Source organism: Periophthalmus magnuspinnatus, chromosome 22 (assembly GCF_009829125.3).
Source record: "Periophthalmus magnuspinnatus isolate fPerMag1 chromosome 22, fPerMag1.2.pri, whole genome shotgun sequence".
In the NCBI taxonomy this organism is placed as follows: domain Eukaryota; kingdom Metazoa; phylum Chordata; class Actinopteri; order Gobiiformes; family Gobiidae; genus Periophthalmus; species Periophthalmus magnuspinnatus.
The window spans coordinates 14,650,271-14,669,236 of NC_047147.1; the positions used below are offsets into that span (position 1 = coordinate 14,650,271).

At 39.6% G+C, this 18,966-nt stretch overlaps 1 protein-coding gene across 1 annotated transcript in view; it reads left to right on the forward strand.

Moving 5' to 3' along the window:
• Positions 1-18,966, forward strand: part of LOC117390176 (ryanodine receptor 3-like) — a 109,414-nt gene that overhangs the window by 43,637 nt on the left and 46,811 nt on the right. Inside the window, exons 12-31 of the mRNA XM_055231285.1 lie at positions 2,071-2,235; positions 2,407-2,528; positions 4,125-4,305; positions 5,031-5,166; positions 7,228-7,323; positions 7,846-7,964; positions 8,892-9,025; positions 9,693-9,934; positions 10,538-10,730; positions 11,645-11,861; positions 11,934-12,038; positions 12,246-12,248; positions 13,971-14,074; positions 15,269-15,352; positions 15,426-15,585; positions 16,196-16,343; positions 16,855-17,057; positions 17,194-17,368; positions 18,330-18,538; positions 18,614-18,813. Of these exons, the coding sequence (XP_055087260.1) occupies positions 2,071-2,235; positions 2,407-2,528; positions 4,125-4,305; positions 5,031-5,166; positions 7,228-7,323; positions 7,846-7,964; positions 8,892-9,025; positions 9,693-9,934; positions 10,538-10,730; positions 11,645-11,861; positions 11,934-12,038; positions 12,246-12,248; positions 13,971-14,074; positions 15,269-15,352; positions 15,426-15,585; positions 16,196-16,343; positions 16,855-17,057; positions 17,194-17,368; positions 18,330-18,538; positions 18,614-18,813 (2,996 nt within the window). The remainder of the gene's footprint in view (positions 1-2,070; positions 2,236-2,406; positions 2,529-4,124; positions 4,306-5,030; positions 5,167-7,227; positions 7,324-7,845; positions 7,965-8,891; positions 9,026-9,692; positions 9,935-10,537; positions 10,731-11,644; positions 11,862-11,933; positions 12,039-12,245; positions 12,249-13,970; positions 14,075-15,268; positions 15,353-15,425; positions 15,586-16,195; positions 16,344-16,854; positions 17,058-17,193; positions 17,369-18,329; positions 18,539-18,613; positions 18,814-18,966) is intronic.

Here is an 18,966-nt window from a genome sequence, read left to right on the forward strand (position 1 = left end):
TTGACTGTCAATTCTGTCCCACTTATACACCTGATGTCAGCAGTCTCACCACCCAGGAGGGGTGGGTTTGTGATGCATGCACCATATATGCAGTTGATAGGATTGTGTACCTAGGGAGATAGCCAGGGGAAGACATCCAGAAGAATCTGAGGGAAAACATTGTCTGTCAGTTGTGCAGTGAATTCAGACACAAAGGTCGCAATATCACCAAGGACAACTTCTTCACCAGTGTGCGTCTTGCAGAGCATCTCCTGGAGAAGGGTCTGACTGTTGTGGGAACTTTGTGACAGAACAAGTCAGACATTCCACCAGTCATGAAGGCTTCCAGGTCCAGAGTGGTCTACAGCACTGTATTTGGTTTCAATGGCAACATGACCACGATCATCTATGTGAGACAAAAGGGAAAAGCTGTTCTGCTGCTTAGCACAATGCACCACAGCAAGATGGTGGATGAAAACAGCCCAAAGGAAAACAAAAGAAGAACAGAAGCGATCAGCTTCTACAACCAGGCCAAAGGAGGAGTAGACACTATGGATCAGATGGTTGGCAACTACATCTGCAAAGGCCAGACACAGAGGTGGCGTGGCGTGGTGCTCTGAATGCTTATTAATTTTTCACGGCTCAGCACCCTGAATTTTGTGTAGGCATCACCAACGGATGACGACACTTCCTCACAGAGGTCTCAAAGGAGCTCGTGACACCTCACATGAAAAGTCGACTGGAAGGTACACCGACCCTACCAACCTACATCACTGAAGCAATGGGAAGGTGTGGCGTGACAAAAATTCCTGCTATCTGGCCACAGGAAAGAAGCACACAGAGCCAGCAGAAGAGAACGAGGCCCCAGTTGTGTCCACGAAACAAAGATTACAAAGCCACTGATTGCTGTTGGAAATTCAGTACCCCTGTGTGCAATGGTTACAGCCAGAAGCAAGTAGCTTGTGATGGTGCACACAGTGAGATAAGATGTTTGTGTGTGTAAATATGTCTTATGGTCTCTGGACCTGTTGAATGTTCTCTGTTCATCCTTCAGACATAGGGGCACACAAACATGTTTTGTCACTTGATTGACCTGATTGATTCATTATTAACTGCTAAAATGTGAATGGAAAAAAAGAAAAATGTACATGTCAAAAAGGAAGCTACCCTTTTCTTTGAGCAAAATATATCATCTTAATCATCATGAGATAAATGTGTTTAGTTTATTGCAAAAACACATTGATTTCAATTGGGGTCATTTTTGACCCCACTTGTGGAAGTGGGGGTAGTGATACAAAAACAGCAATTTCTTTAAAAAATAATGAAAAAATAAATAAAATGCAAATGGCCTCATGTCACAAACATGTTTTATGAGGAGTACCTGGAAAATGAAAATATTCCAACTCTTCGTTTTAAAGATTTTCAAGAATAACACCCAGGTTATTGCAAAAACGCATTGATTTTAATTGGGGTCATTTTTGACCCCACTCGTGGAAGAGTGTAGGTATTGGTAGGTTGTGCATCCAAGGGTTAAAAATTAAAATCTGTCAACTGGACAAAAAGTTGTAGTTTTAGTTAAAGATTGATGAGATTCGACATATTCCGAGGTTTGACTTATCCTTCAGTATATACTAGATGAACAATATTTCAGTTTCGGGGAAATTTTTCTAAATTTGATGTAGTATTAGGCATGATGCCATTTGAGTTGTCGATGGTCGAATAATTAACTTATACATATACATATGTTTTATTCACTTAGAAAGAGGGTTTACTGTGATTATCCTGTTTTAAGTTTATTATGGAAGTGCTAAATTCATTTAAACATTATTTTCAGAATCAGTATATTGCTTCAAAATGTGTTATCCTGACAGGCCTAACGACTACCATCCTGATCCTTTAATACCTTTTTTCACATAGTTGTAACTGTATAGTCATAGATGCTGTCCTTGCTCTCTTCCTGACATACCCATATAGCCCCTGTCATGTGTTTGACTGGTTTTAATGGGACCACATCTCCAGGTGTGCTGCACTTACACATGAGCATTTACTCTGACAGCTTTGACACGTCTGCTCTCTTCCTTTCCTGCGCAGGAGAAACTGGAACAGAGCCCCAAGCGGGACATCGAGGGCATGGGGGTGGCCGAGATTAAATACGGGGACTCTCTCTGCTTCATTATGCACGTGGCCACGGGACTCTGGCTCTCATACCAGGCACCTGATGTCAAGTCCGCCCGGCTAGGCCCACTCAAGAGAAGAGTGAGTATACAAGCATCGCCCTGTGCCCCTACTTACAGTTAAGTCTTCAACAACAAATAAGCTAATGTCTGGAAGAAATACATTTGATTCATCTGAGCAGTTTTTATTGTAATGACCTGATAAATTAAATCCATTAGCAACACATAATTTTTTCACTTGTATTTTTCTCAGGCGTGTCTCCATTCAGAAGGGCACATGGACGATGGGTTGACCCTGCAGCGCTGTCAGCACGAGGAGTCCCGGGCCGCACGTATCATCCGCAATACCACACTGCTTTTTAAGAGATTTATCAGGTAACAGGCAGTGATATGTTTATTACTGGACTGTGCTAATATCTAGACATTTAGATTATATTTAATTCATATGGCCAAATAATCCAAAACAGTAGCCTACTTAAAACTATGTATTTACCAGTAGAGAAGATACGATCAGCTTGACTTTTGTGCGCTCGAGGTTGCCACTATATATCACCCAGCATGTAATTCACATGCTTTTACACCAGATGCCCTTCCTGACATAAATATGCTATGTCAGAGCTCAAATCTTGTGAAAGTATTACAGTGACTTGCTCCCAGATGTATCCAAAGTGTAGCAATAGTTGTTATTTTATTTTGTCCCCAATGATGACCTTGACTAAACATCCACCTGTAGTGTCGAAAACATCATTTTTCCTGTAATTATACACACCTGTTGTCATAGTAACCTGTATTTTTATACAGTTGTAATATGTAAATGAGTCTGCCTTTCACTGATGCAGGTTATTTCCTTGGTGATCAATTGAATTGGCTACACGTCAATGGTCTGAAATACACTTGTTCAACATAAAAAATCCCATAGACATTTTGGGATACATGCTTGGGACTAGACCTCAGGCCACATCCCCAAATGAATTCTTCCGCTGTTCACTCGTGTTTTAATGGCAAACAAAGCAGACGTGCCACTGCTTTACGCACTAGCGGCTCTGGAGGGTAACAAGCACTGAACACATAAACGGATACTTCCTCCTCCACTTATTTGCTATCAAGTGGTTGAGTGTCCTTTGGGTCCCATTGGAGACAGTCGTGACGTGAACATGTGAGATTCAGCCTGCCCCCCCTCTTCCTCCCGCGGCGGCTGTGACACATATGTTCCCCAGCGCTCCTCCTCCCTCCTCCTCCCTCCTCCTCCCACGCTTACGACACAAGCTATTTTTAGCACGCCAACGAAAATCAGCCTTTCAGCATGGATGAACCTGTGGGCTAAACATAGACCAGTCATCACAGTCTGCCCAGTGGTTCAATTATAGCCTTTTTACAAGTATATTTTAGTATCAATGGGGCATGTTCTAACCAAGATATTGTTAACCATGGATTAAAATAGCAAATCTGTGTTCAGAGTACTGGACTGGTGGCATGTGCTTGGCTAATTTTGAAAATGTGCTAAGAACCTAATTCTCCGACACTAAAAAGATACTACTAAGATCGAGAAAATACTGGGAGAGGTTGTTGATGGAGCAATGTTTGTATAAGTCTGCAACTGTTCAACTGTTTATGTGTTTCTGTTAGTCCCTGTAAAGGTGGATTTTGTATTTTTTCTGATGGAGGGTTTGACTTGGTTGTCGCCATGTCGTGAGAATATATGTTTTAGGGTGTTTTTGAGCAGTAAAAAAATCTATAATTGAATACAAAAAAGCAGGTGGCAAATCCTTACAGTTAAAGTTACATAGTGCATCTTTAATGACACTCTTCACCTTTTTGTTAATTTTTGTTTTGTCTTTGTTCTATTAAAAAAACGAATATGTAAATTATGTATTAAAACATGATTAGAATATAGTTATAATGACCTCATCTACATTTTATTTCAGTAGCATTGTGTTCTTTGTGCATTGACCGGTTTTCATTGTGCCACAGAGACTTGGATTGCCTGGGCGTGAAGAACAGAGCTGTGGTGGTGTTGCCTGTGGAAGAGGTGCTCCAGACCTTGAATGACCTCATCGCCTATTTCCAGCTCCCAGACGCCGAGCTGGAGCACGAAGAGAGACAGATCAAGCTGCGCTCACTCAAGAATCGCCAGAACCTATTCAAGCAGGAAGTGAGTCTCTCCCACAATTCTAAGCGTTCACAGGCACAAATATAAAGAAGACATTATATTGGATAGAGAGGGTAAGCGGGATGTCAAGCCAAACTGAGCGATGGATTTAAGAATTTTTAAGACACTGCAATCCAATTCAGTGTCCAAAGTGCTGCACAATACAAATATAAAATACAATGGAAATATAAAATAAAGCTCTATTTATTGCCGTTACTCTTTGTAGTCAGCATTTGTAGTCACTCACTGCAAACTTTACGGCTGTCAAGTTATATTCCATTTTAATACAGAGAAAACACAGTAGCCCCCATGCCATATGACAGTTTTAAAAGTGAAACTGTACTGCTATGATTGTGACTTCGTTTCAGTTAGTGCCTGCTTGATGGACTAAAAGCTGAGGTGGAGCTTTTGCAAAGACAAAGTGCAACATTGGAACCATGGAACACTGGTTTCTTTCACCGTTTCAATGCCATCTTGTATTCCTGTCATTGTTTTTAAAAGAGTCAGCACTTTTGCCAGTATAAGTTTTCCCGCTGCAGATGACAAGTGCACTGAAGCTTTTTACTAAGTTCCTGGACCTTAAATTGCCTTCATCTATTACCGTACATCAACTCCAGACTGAGAGGATTTAATGACTTCTGAATTTGAGCCAGAGAGTGAAAAAGCATCCATGTTCTCAGTGATCTTTTGTAATATTTATGTGTACTTTATGCTATGTCTGTTCACAGGGCATGCTCACACTGGTGTCCAACTGTATAGACCGTCTAAATGTGTACAACAGCGCGGCTCACTTTGGGGAGTGTGCTGGATCTGAGGCCGGAGCAGCTTGGAAAGACATTCTCAACCTACTCTATGAACTGCTTGGTAAGACTGCTCAGTTATGTTATTTTTACTTCAGTAATTCATGTAAACCTTGTCATTACTTCTGGAAATAAACTCTATACAGTATTTATATCAGGGAATTCTGAAGGTTTTCCCAGATATTGATAATGGTTTGATATCTAAAATGTAGTAGCTATTTGGTTATCTATATTTTTTCTAAGCTTGCGGAGTCTCTGTGCGGCCATGTGTCATTCTCAGTTTGTCCTCAGTGCTTCAGATTTTAATTTTTTAACATACAAATTAAAATCTGGCTATATATTTACATACTCATGCAACAAATTATTTTAAATTCCAGGTAAATCCTTTTTTAATACATTTTGTTATTTATGAACATGATATCTGTATTGGCTACAGCAGCAAGACAAATATCAGATATGAGGCTTAGCTCAAAAAAATCCACATCAGCTCATCTTCTGTTCATCTTTGCCAAGCCTCATAGCCTTGCAAGCAGCTGCCTCCAGTCTCACACCTCTGATCGGAGTTGTCCCTGGTGTTTTTCAAGCCCATAAAAGAGCATGGTTTTGCTTTTACTCTCTCCTGCTGTGCTATTTATTCTCCCACAGCTCAGTGCCTGTGTACTGCTGATCCAGAATGCCTTTAACCTTGTGCTCTGGAGCCATATGCTCTCTCTGATATGGACGTATCTCACTAAAACGACCTGGCAGCACTGTAAAGTTTTGGCTCTCTCAATTCTGCGTATTTTACTGTGACATAAAATCAAGAAAAGAAGATTTGCCATGGTAGGATCAGTCATATTCTTAAAAATAACACATTTTATGACCATTGCAGCAAACATTTATATAAGCAATGACATGTTATGTAAAGGTGCACGATGTAACTTTTCTGATGGAGGGTCTGCTTCATCCTTGTCCTTGAAATGGATGTTATTCATTTGCCTGAAATGTTCCACAGTATAGTATTAAACTCATCTATTTTGCATGTATTCAGCTACACGTTTTATTGCTTGAAAATGCCTTGTTTCATTGTTACTGTGAGCTGAGTTGCCTCTGACCTGTAATTTGCTTGTCCCCATGGAAATATTTCAGTTTAAAGGGCTCATATTACACTATTTTCTGTTCTGTTTTTTTTTTTTTTTGTTCTTCCTCATCAAAAACATATCCCGAGTTGTGTTTTGTTTCATTCACTGATGTTAAACACAAAACCTGCATATTTAGGCTGAGTTCATCTCTCAAACAGAAAACACTCTGCTCCACCTTGTGATGTCATGTGATAATACAGGAAGTGCTCCAATGTATTTTTAAACTCCATACACCTTCATTGGAATCATATGGACAATTTCAGCCCAGGAGTTTCTTATCCCTGCTGAACAAAAGGTAAAAGTTATCTGTTAACATGAAAACTACCGCTTCATGACATCACAAGGTGGAAAAGAGCATTTTGAGCTGTGGAGATGTAGTCAAGCTAATAATAAAGGATTACTCAAGCATGTGTGAATGAAACAAAACACAACTTCAGGTTTGCTTTTGATGAAGTTACAATCTGGCTCTCATGAGCTTCAGCCACATGGCTTGAAGCTCACGAGAGTCAATTTTGTGCAATATAGGACCTTTTAATTCAATATTGTGTGTTCCAGTCCACAGATGCACTCATATTGTTGAAGTTGATGGAAAGAAAAACTCAAAACATTGCAGTTTGTTGCATATATGACTGTAAGGCACATCTCTCCTGTCCTTCACACTGTTGTTTACACTGATTTAGTTACTTACTATACAAGACACGTCTCATTTTTACCCACCCACTTGTGTGTGTATAAAGTGTTGCTCTAAGTGGATTTGGGATGCCTTCTCTTTTCTTCCCTGTCTTTCTAAGGTGACCCTGTCTTTTTAAGCTGGGGCATATTATGTGTTTGGTCATTGTCATTTTCTGTTTTTAACACAATTATCTCACAAATTAATGTAAGGGAAACAACACATGGCTTCAAAATGTCCTTCATGGTTTGACATTCATTTTGTTCAATATCTGCAGGCCTCCGTTTAACCACTTTGAAAATGTAAACTGGATCCAATTTGCTGTGTCTTGCAGCGGCATTGATACGAGGTAACAGGAACAACTGCACACAGTTCTCCAATAACCTGGACTGGCTGGTGAGCAAGCTGGAGAGACTGGAGTCCTCCTCAGGTAAGCTCATTATCCACTCACAGACTGTGCTCTTGTGAGACAGACTGCATGTATTCTGTCTGCCTCTGCTCCTTTGATATCCACACTTTCATGTGAACGCAACTGCTCTAAAAAGTGACTCAAGTCCGCTGTGTTTTGTTGTTTTTTTTTTTTTTTTTTTTTGGAAAGAAGCCACAGTCATGAATACAAAGTGGATTAGTTCAACATCACCCCAACATCAACTGTGGTTTGAGCATAAATATTCATTGACATGCATTGACTTGCAATGATGTGCCAACAGAGTTTTGAATTATGCTTAGTGGCAAGTAGTAAAGCAAGGAATTACCATTATTGTGGAAAGTTAAAGTGTTCATTTGAAGCATCCATTCTACATTACAGTTAGTAATCGGGTATAGACTCTATTTTATGTGAAAAGTATTGAAGACATGCTTTTCACCGTTCATGTCTGGAATATGGAAAATGCATTACACTACAATATAAAGCCTTCCAGGGTAAGTAAAAAATGAATGTGTGGCTGTGCAGGCATCCTGGAGGTTCTGCACTGCATTTTAATAGAGAGCCCCGAGGCCCTTAACATCATCCAGAGAGGACACATCAAGTCCATCATCTCCCTGCTCTACAAGCACGGACGCAACCACAAGGTGAGAACAGGCACGGAATGAATGGGGTCAACACTGTCATTAAAGTTTAGTGCCGTAATTATCATAATTTATAACTGCTGCATAGAAACGAAGTTAGGTATATGGTTTAATGATGACCCAAGTGAAAATGTACTTGGTTTTTTTATAGCATTTGCATTGAACAGGCTATAATATTTATTGTACATTAATTGAAAATTGTGTGAAGCCGGTGGACACATCTTGCTCATGGGCAGTAACAGTGGTCGAAGCTGAGATCAAACCGCCAACCTCTAAGTGAGCTTTCTGCCACAGTGCCAACATTTTTGAAAAGATATTTTAAAACTTTACATTACACAGTGCTATTTTAGATGCACATCACCATTCTCTTGAACTTTTATTCAAGGAGTAAAGCACACTGCAGCTCTGCATGTTGATCCTGCATCTCTCCCCTTTCCTCATTACCCCCAAAATGCTTCACTGGATACACATTTATTTCCATGAATATTCCCTTTGGGGTTCAGTGTCACTTTTTCTCCTCTTTGCTCACTAATACGAACTCCCATCCATGACAGAACCTTCCTAGAGGTTTAGCTGTTATGTACTGCCATCAAAGGTTAATAACAAAAACAAAAGAAGCATGAGGTCAACTATAAATCAGTACTAAATATGGAATAACTAATAACTACTGGTGCTCTGGCCAGTCACCTTTGCTAGCGCATTTAATTTAATCGCTTTGTTAAGGAGACATGTTTTTGCCACAACAAGCATTTCAGAGTAATTATGCTGCACTTTCCCCCAGACAGCGATTATGGACATGATAACGAGTAATTTTAACAAGAGGGTACAGATTCGTGCCCGGGGTATAGCAGAGTAAATAAGGGTCATTATGTGATCATGTGTGTTAGCATTGGTGTCATTGGAAAGTGGCTCATATGTTTTTTCTTTCAGATTCTAGACGTTCTGTGCTCCTTGTGCGTGTGCAATGGCGTTGCGGTGAGAACCAATCAGAACCTCATATGTGACCACCTGCTTCCCAAGAGAGATCTGCTGCTTCAGACACAACTGGTCAATGATGTGCAAAGGTTTGGAACTCAATCATTATTTTGTTTTGAAATTTGAGAAAAACATATAAGCAGTTAATGTCAAAATATTGCTTAGGGCTGTACTTTTTTATTGTTTTTATTTCACATTTCTGACAAGTCTGGCAATTGAGATTAGATTTGTGACTTGTTTGCAAATCAAGGCTCCGTTTGCTGTGCACACCCAGGAGCATTAATTAACATAGCTGCGTTTGAGAGAATGGGAGAAGATTGACATATGAACAGTTAAACTATTACAAGAATCTCACACATGTTTGCAGATGTCTCAAAATAATTGCAACCCTTGCGATATGACAATTCACCATTCAAATTGAGTATGGTTATTTCTGCATACAGTATTTGCTCGTTGTTGTTACTCTTTTGTATTCATTTGAGGTTGGGTGGATACATTGATGTTAACAACACAGTATATTTTAAATCTAACATTTATTACAATAGAGTGATAATTCTGTAGATATAAAGTTAATATCTTGACAATTCCATTTATCTACTTGACTCTTTTTGCATTACATCAGGACAAAGTGATTGACCGTGCACTTTCTGAACTAGGGGCATTAGAAACCAATTAAAATTAAATTAATAACCTCCCACGGCAAATAGGAAAAGTGCAAAATGAGAACCCCATCTGATCTTTGTTCTGCTCTGTCAGTATGCGTCCCAACATCTTCCTGGGTGTCAGCGAGGGGTCGGCACAGTACAAGAAGTGGTACTATGAGCTGATGATAGACCATGTGGACCACTTTGTGACCAGCGAGCCCTCTCACCTGCGAGTAGGGTGGGCCAACTCAAAGGGCTACGCTCCTTACCCTGGAGGGGGAGAGGGCTGGGGGGGCAATGGAGTCGGAGATGACCTCTACTCTTATGGCTTTGATGGACTACACCTCTGGTCAGGTAAGAAAGTCAAATGTATTCCAAACTAAAATTGATAAAGATTTATTAATGGAAATGTGAAAACATTACTTTTATGGAGGCTTTATAGAGGCTTGGGGCTGGTACACACCTCCCTCTGATGAGCAATAGAGTAGTTGTTTTTTTTATGTTTTTTAAGGGTTATAACCTAATGTGTAACTTTGACTGTAAAAATATGTTTTTGTATTTAAGACGAATAGTAACAGTACAACAGTGAGTCCAGTCATTCTTCTGCATGCCCTTTTCTCTTTTGACTATGATCCATGTAGTACAATGAATGGACGGGTAATTATCACATTGTGGGGATTAAAATCCACATAACATCTAATTCACAGGGACCTGCCTTCTGTATGGGGTCAAAAATCAAGTTCAAACATACTCAGTTCAGATAATAAAGGTTAAGGTTAGAGTTAACATTAGGCCAGATGATTAAGCTTGGGATCACCAGGAAATTACTGTAAATCAATGTAAGTCTCCAGAAAGCATGGAAACCCAGCAGGAATGTGTGAGGGTGTGTGTAAATCTGTGCCAGCCTCACTCCTGGCTCATATTTCACATAACTGCCTGTGTGTGTGTCCCAAACAGGCCGTATCCCGCGGGCCGTAGCATCCATTAACCAACATATCCTGACCTCCGAGGATGTGGTCAGCTGCTGTCTGGACTTAGGAGCCCCAAGTATCTCTTTCCGAATCAACGGACAGCCGGTCCAGGGCATGTTTGAGAATTTCAACACAGATGGACTTTTCTTCCCTGTGGTCAGCTTCTCTGCAGGAGTCAGGTAATGCATATTCGCTGCTCCAAATTCAAGTGCCTTCATAGGAAAATATTCATGATGGATTTAATATAAGCAGTGAAATGTCACTAATATATTATATGCTGCTGCTTGCCCAGTAACCTCATCTACCCACTCCACAGACTAGGTGTATTGCCTCAAACCGGATCGAAAATTGTATTGCCCAGTTGCTATAGTGACCACAGAAGGTTTGATTGACGTGACCTAAAAATGTAGTTTCAAGCTTCATCAGTTTTTCATACAAATTCTTGGTTGAATCCCTTTGCGGAGTCAGTGCCTTTAGCATCACAATGTTCAGTCTGGATGGAAAGACACCAGACAGATTTTATCTGCTGATGTAATCTCATCTATGAATTTCTGCTGCATCCTGATCACAGTGTTGCAGATTTGAAAAGAAAATTAACTGACCACTTCACGTTTGAATTGTTACCAAATCAGTCCACTTATGTGTTTGTTGACGAGAGGCTGGTTTACTGGAGTCATTGTTGTTGCCCAGCAACGATACAGATATGACAACACAACAACACACCAAGACAAGAGATGCTGATTTCCACACAGGGAGAGGATAGTAGATTCTGTTGAACAGTTCAACAACTTTTTGTTTTAATCAAACTTTTTTTTGTTTTTTAAATAGCTATTCTGCAAATATTCCTGATCAGGACTTAAAATATGAAATATAGCATTTAACTATGACATTTTAGGTATATCCTGATAATTGCGATCATTCTAATTGACGTCTATGTATGTCACTCCTGAGTCTTGAGATTTTGCATGGACTTTGACCCAGTAACACTGGTTTTAGGTCATATACTTAAATGGATATTGCCTAGTTGCTGATTTCACTGAATTGATATGAAAGAAGAAAATAACTAACCTAACTTCCTATTCCTTGTCTATAGGGCACGTTTTCTTTTCGGTGGTCGACATGGGGACTTCAAGTTCCTTCCTCCGTCAGGTTATGCTCCGTGTTACGAGGCTCTGCTGCCCAAAGAGAAGATGAAGGTGGAGCCTGTCAAAGAGTATAAGAGAGATGTGGATGGAGTGAGGGACCTTCTGGGAACTACACAGTTCATGTCCCAGGCCTCATTCATCCCTTCACCAGTGGAAACCAGCCAAGTAATAGGATCCCTTCTCCAATCTCAATATTATGCGTACCTCTGAAGTACTAAAATGACACCTGTCCACTAGGTTGTCATGCCTTTGCACTTGGAGAAAGTCCGGGACAAGCTGGCTGAGAACATCCATGAGCTATGGGGCATGAATAAGATTGAACTTGGATGGTCATATGGAAAGGTAAGAAATGTAACCTCTGAGCCATCTAAAGGAAAGACATAATCCATACATTTGACCAGCACACATCACAAATACACATCTATACACATCTATACACAGACCAGCTTGAATTGCAATAATTAACAGCAATGCTAGCAATGGCCCATCCCCAAATGCCTATTCGTCATCTTGCTTTCTCTTTTATAATTTGCGGTTCACTTCAAACAGAGGGTAAGTGATAAGAAACAAGTCATTTTACATTTTAACTCTTCATACTCATCTTAGGGTGTTATTAGATCATTCTAATTCATTGTGTGTGTTTAGTAGTAGTAGACAAATAGTTTATATGAGGTAGAACAGGACACTTTGCTCGCAGATCAATTAAGCACTTTTAGATAATCCCTTTTCTTAAAATGTCAAAAATATAGTACGATTAGTTTTTGTCCATGAGGTAAGTAAAGATAATTCAAAAGAGTCCTGTTCTGCCTTACTGGTGTATAGCAACCCGCAATAAGCTCTTAAGTCTGTATTTTGACAAATCTTCCACTAAGAGCTCCATTATGAGCAATGGCCACAGTGTACTTTCTGCTGAAAAGCTTTTTGTTATGTGAGTCACAGTCTGTAGAAAATATGTAGATAGGACTGGCAGTTCTGGTCTAAACAGTCTTCTTTTGTAGGGTAGTTTATGTCAGATTTTTAGTGCATAGCATTTCTGCATTAGTAAGTGTACATTTCTAATTTGTTTTTAGGTCGCTTTCCTGCAGCTTAATATATTTTCATTAGTTGTAAAGTAAAATATAGTAGTTAACTGTTTTGGTATACCGGTAATCGTTATATTAATTATATTATAGAGGCCACTACATATAATTATTATATTTTACACTTAACCCCTGTAACATGTAAAATAAAGAATCCTTAGTAATGGACCCCAGTAGTGACTGCCCACCCCCTGGTTCCAGAAGTAAATTTCTTATTCATTTTTCCCATAGACTTTCTGAAAAAAAAGAAAAATAATAAGTTTAGAGGCTTGCTCAGGGCTAATCAACTATGTAGAAATTAATGATCATAAGACCAATCATTTTATTTAAAATCTGAAACTTTATAGACTACTACGTTATTAAAACCTTTCACAGAATTTAGCATTTTGAATGTGTTTTTTAGACTTAAAACTTGAAACTTAAGACTTGTTATGGATATTAGTTCCACATAGAAATATCTGCGATGTCTTTGAACTCTTATTATCTGAATTTCTCCAAAAGTCTATGGGAAAAAATTATGAAAATTTACTTCCAGAACCAGAGTGGACTTCGAAGTGGGCAGGACTGTTGAGCTCCATACCACATCCAAGCACATCCTTGATCTCTACAGTACACTGGTAGTATCTGGCTCATACAGTTAATGGGGACCTAATAGAAAAGTTTAATGCAAGGCTGTATAAACAATTATTGACCACTTCAAATGACAATGACAGTGCCCGAGCTATTTCAGCCTTACCTTTGCACTATGTACAATTTTCCTCCAGATTTAGCTTCAAATGCTTTTTCCTATCCACAGAAGAGCTGGCCTTGCTCATTGGCCCCACACCCACAGCTGCACCTAGCGCTGCATGTTTTCTTGGTAAACATCCACCATTGCCATCCCGCCTCCTCTGAGCAGCAATGCCAAAGGGAATGTTTGGCATCAAGTATAGCCCCCAGAGAGAGACATTGCACCTCTCACTCGGTATTCCAGTCAAACACCTTTCTGTCTCTCCCAAGAAAACATGCTCCATGGCATTTTCACTAACGCAGCCTGTCCTATCACTATGACTATAATCCTACTATTTTAGACTGCATCTCTGCCCTCCCATTGGCTTACAGAATGTCAATGGTTTAAATATGCAAACTTGTCCCATAGGGGTGTTTTGTTTTCAGCCATTATTAGAGAAAAACTGTCTGCTTCTTTTTCTTGTAGATAAGAGATGATAACAAGCGGCAACATCCGTGTTTGGTGGATTTCTCCAAGCTCCCTGAAACGGAAAAGAACTACAATTTGCAGATGTCAACGGAAACGCTCAAGTAGGTTAAAGATATGGATTTGTTTGTCCAGGCTGTAGTTTTGAAAGAGAGACATTACAATTACCACTGGGAGAGGAGACCATTTTATCAGTATGTAATTAGCGCTCATTTATCTTTGTTTTTGTAGGGTTTCTGAGGTGAAAGACTTGATTTAATGAGCTGGCAGTACAGCTGAGGTCAGGTTCAGGCCGACCTTTAGCAGGCTGTGTGTGTTTTGCAGTGTAGCTTCTTCTCTTGACAGCCTGACACTCTCTGATCGCTGTCCATTTGTCAGGGCACAGCTCAGCAATTGGCTCAGCTAATTGCCATCCCATAGAGACCTGTTCCAAGTCTTCTTAAAAGTAATTTGCTGTCAATAATTAACTTTTTTGCATGCATTGCATTGAAATAAGCATATTAACTATTTTATGCTGAGACATTTTAACTGCTGTCATAAGCATAATTACCGGTATTTAAAGATGCACTAGTAGAGCAGCTTGTCTCTGTGGCACTTTTATTGCTTTGTCTGAAATGTTGGCATTAGACTCACTGTGGAGCAACAGGTGTATAGTCTAGCTACAGGTCAGATCTTTGGAAAGACGATTCCGCTCACTGTAAGAAGGCATGTTTTTTGAGGTATTTTTTAAGCAGGGATGACGCCTGTAATTGAATAAATGCAATACAGCTAAGTTTAATGCTATACTGTGGAACATTCCAGACAAAGTAGTTACATTTTCATGGAGATAAGCAGATGCCTTCCATATATAAAGTTACACTATTTCACATACTATACTATACTATACTAAATAGGCAAATATGTATAAATTACCATTTTCCTGTTTTCATATTTATAGTATCTAAACAGTGAATGAAGAGTAATTGAAGAGCAAAACCCCCTCTGTCCAAACCATTTATGCCTGTCCAAACCAATCTGAACAAGTTGAACTGATGCATTTTACATCAAGACATTTCCCTGTACCTAACGTCTGACAAGGTGCAGAGGAAAAGTGACTGAAGCTCTTCACATTCTGAAATCCTCTGGGAGCACATAACCTTTTCTCCTTGCAGATCAGGACACGCACCGTATAAACTATTACAGCTTCATGGCCGTTGACTGCCAGTATTGTGCGCGTGCGTGTGTGTGTAAAAAGTCAGTTTGAAGGTAGAACAAAAACATCTGCCAAAAGAATTTTTCATGTTTTACTATTCCCACAGGACACTCATAGCTTTGGGTTGTCGTGTCGCTCATGTCAACCCCAATGCCGATGAATCTCTCAAAAAGATAAAACTACCAAAGAAGTAAGTAATTAATATTTAAAAGCCTTAGAATTATAATACCTGGTTTCTCATTCTCATTGTATGCCTGTTGCAGCTACATGATGTCAAATGGCTACAAACCCACTCCTCTGGATCTGGGAGACATTAAACTAACTCCTGGTCAGGAGCTTCTGGTGGATAAGCTGGCAGAGAATGCACATAATGTCTGGGCTAAGGATCGCATCAAACAGGGCTGGACCTATGGTATACAGCAGGTATGGGAGCACCAGGCTATTATCTTTTATGGACTTCAGTGCATATTAGATTTTTTAGTGTTGTCTGGGGAAATATTTAGGAACTTTTCTATATGAGGGTTGGATTTAATTAAAGGAGGGCAAAAAATAATATGTTAAAATATAAAAAAAATAGATATAGTGTTTTTCCTTATGTTGGTAAAAACACATACACACATTTTATATAGAACATATTTTAAAACATAAACAAAGATTACAGTTCACTAATCTTTAAATTCATGGCATTTCTATTACTAACAGTCCTCTTGGTTCTTGGTTCTTGTCCTCTTTTTTGTAGTTTCCAGCCTTTCTATCATTGTTAATGTAAGCATTTGTTATGTAATTACAATGAATCTAATAAATCAATGATCATACAACTGAAGCATTTCCACAGACACCCAGCAGACATACTGTTCAGCGGTCCCAGAATCCCAGTTGAAACTCATGGCCAATTAACTTCTCTATTTCCAATTGTGACAGCTGAGTTGTAACAAACACAAGAGTTGCCTGATCGTCCCATGAGCGGAGCCTTTTATTTCCAGTCTGAGCAGTATTCTGTTTGTTTCTGTATGCTTTGCCTCTCTCTCTGCAGGATGTGAAGAACAAGCGGAACCCTCGGCTGGTTCCTTATGTTTTGCTGGATGAGCGCACCAAGAAGTCGAACAGGGACAGCCTGCGGGAGGCCATCCGCACTCTGATTGGCTACGGTTATAATATTGAGCCCTCAGACCAGGAAAGTGGTGGGTTTAATGTATGAAAATATGCTTATTAGGACTATTTTTCTAATTCAATTAATACAATTCCACTATGTAGAATGACGGCAATGAATTTAATGTGGTTTCATTTCCTTTTGAAGATAAAAGATTTTGCCTGAGTATATAATGGAAAGAACTGTACATGCACATGCATTATTTATTGGTTGGTTTAGAGAATGCAGAAAACTAGGGTTCCTTTCACAGAGCACATTTTAAACAAATTAATTAGGATTTGAGAGAAGATTTGAATATAAATAAATAATAAATATGCTAATATAATGCATGAATCTCATAAATTTCAGAGCATGTTTGTAGTGGTGTACAGTAAATTAAAAGGTTACCAATTTCTGTTTGCAGAGAACAATCTACTAAAAACTGAACTCTTTAAGATTCAATAAAAGTGACAATTGAAACTGCAATTTGAATAAAATTTCAATGAATTGTGCATCCCTAAAATAAACCTCATGCAAATTGTCTTGGCTCTGTCATTCATCAGGACATGTGGTGGAGAGGCTCAGTATTGACAAGATCCGCTTCTTTAGAGTGGAGAGGACATATGCCGTAAAGACGGGCAAATGGTACTTTGAATTTGAGGCAGTGACAGGAGGCGACATGCGAGTGGGATGGGCCCGACCTGGATGTAAGCCAGATGTGGAACTTGGCACGGATAAGCTGGCTTTTGTTTTTGACGGACACAGGGTAAGCACTGCACATTACTACTGACATGACGGTGGAGTCTGATGGATGCTGTTGTTGTACATGTATTTGCTGTGGTTTTTAGTGTTCGGCAGTGAAAATGACAAATCAGTCTCGCTAATGCGTCCACTCTCAATAGGGCCATTGTCTGAACATGGGCAGCCGTCTGTTTGGTCGCTGCTGGCACGCTGGAGATGTGGTGGGATGTATGATCAACATGGAGGACAAATCCATGATCTTCACTCTGAATGGAGAGATCCTCATTACAACAAAGGGATCTGAGCTCTGCTTCACCGACTTTGAGACTGAAGATGGTGAGAATTTAACTAAGATGTTGGCATCTTGATATACATAAATCCACTTTATAAATCTACTGTATAAATATTTGAATCACAGCAAACAATATTTATTTTTAGAAATTTGCATAAAATTGATCAAAATTGATTAACAACTAAAAGAACACCATGGCCTAATAAAAGTACAAATCTCTTTTACCTTGGACCACTCCTGCTGGGATGATGGATTAAACCATCTTGTCCCGTGCACTATGTGATTTTTATGGTAGAGAATCTTCCACATGTTTGTTTCCGTGGAGATGTTATTGCTTTGCCTGGAATGTTCAACAGTATGGCATTAAAATTATTTAACACTGTGGACACAAGTGGGTGACGCCACCAGACCAAGTTACAGGTTAGATTTATGGAGAGGTCACTCACAGTTAAGCATGCATGTTTTTCAAGGTATTTGACCACCAAACCCCCCGTATTTGAACAAATGCACAATAGATAAGTTATTTGCTATTCTATTGAATATGCCAGGCAAAGCAAGCGTGGTAGCGGACCAGAAAAGTTTGTGCATTTTAAAACTTTATTGTCTTTATTCTGAACTATTTCCTGTTGCTCACCTCACTTTGAACTTCACCATCAGAATAGTATTGATCTAAATGAATCACTCGTATTTAATCCAGCACTTTGTGTGTAGGTAGCACAGTGGCTGAGTGGCAACACTCATGCCTCACAGCAAGAAGGTTTGGCTCGATCCCCGGGTCACCCAGGCCTTTCTGTGTGGAGTTTTGCATGTTTCTCCCCGTGTCTGGATGGGTTTCCTCTGGGTACTCCGGTTTCCCCCATCAACCAAAACATGAATGCCCTTCGAGACAACTGTTGTTGTGATTTTGGGCGTTACAAAAATAAAATGAATTGAATTGAACTTTACTTTTTGGCTGTGTGTGTGATTTTGGAAATGTTTTTGATCGCCTCTCCCCTTGTCTTTCAGGATTCATCCCTGTCTGCAGCCTCGGCCTCTCCCAGGTGGGGCGCATGAACCTGGGGAAAGATGCCAGCACTTTCAAATATTACACAATGTGTGGCCTTCAGGAGGGATTTGAACCTTTTGCTGTTAATATGAACCGGGAGGTCACTATGTGGTTCAGCAAGCGCCTGCCCACTTTCTTCAACGTGCCAAAAGACCATCATCACATAGCAGTAAGGACAAGTAGGGAACTGTCTGCTAATTTGTTTGTTTGATGTATTATGTTAAATTGGTGTTGTGTTTGATAGGTTACAAGGATTGATGGCACAGTCGATAGCCCTCCATGTCTGAAAGTTACACACAAGACATTTGGGACCCAGAACAGTAATGCAGACATGGTGTTCTGCCGCCTGAGTATGCCTGTGGAATTTCACTCCATGTTTAAGACCTGCCCTGTGGTGGATATGAACGGGATACATGATGACGACACACTCAAAGTCAAACACAGGTTGAGATACTTCAATGCACTGGTCTGCATCAATAAATTACAATTTCAAACTGATTTTAAAAAAATCCATACATACTTGTTTTTGTTATTAAAAATAAACTGTAACACATTAATTTAGGGACCACATATTAATTACTAATTAAAGCACTATTA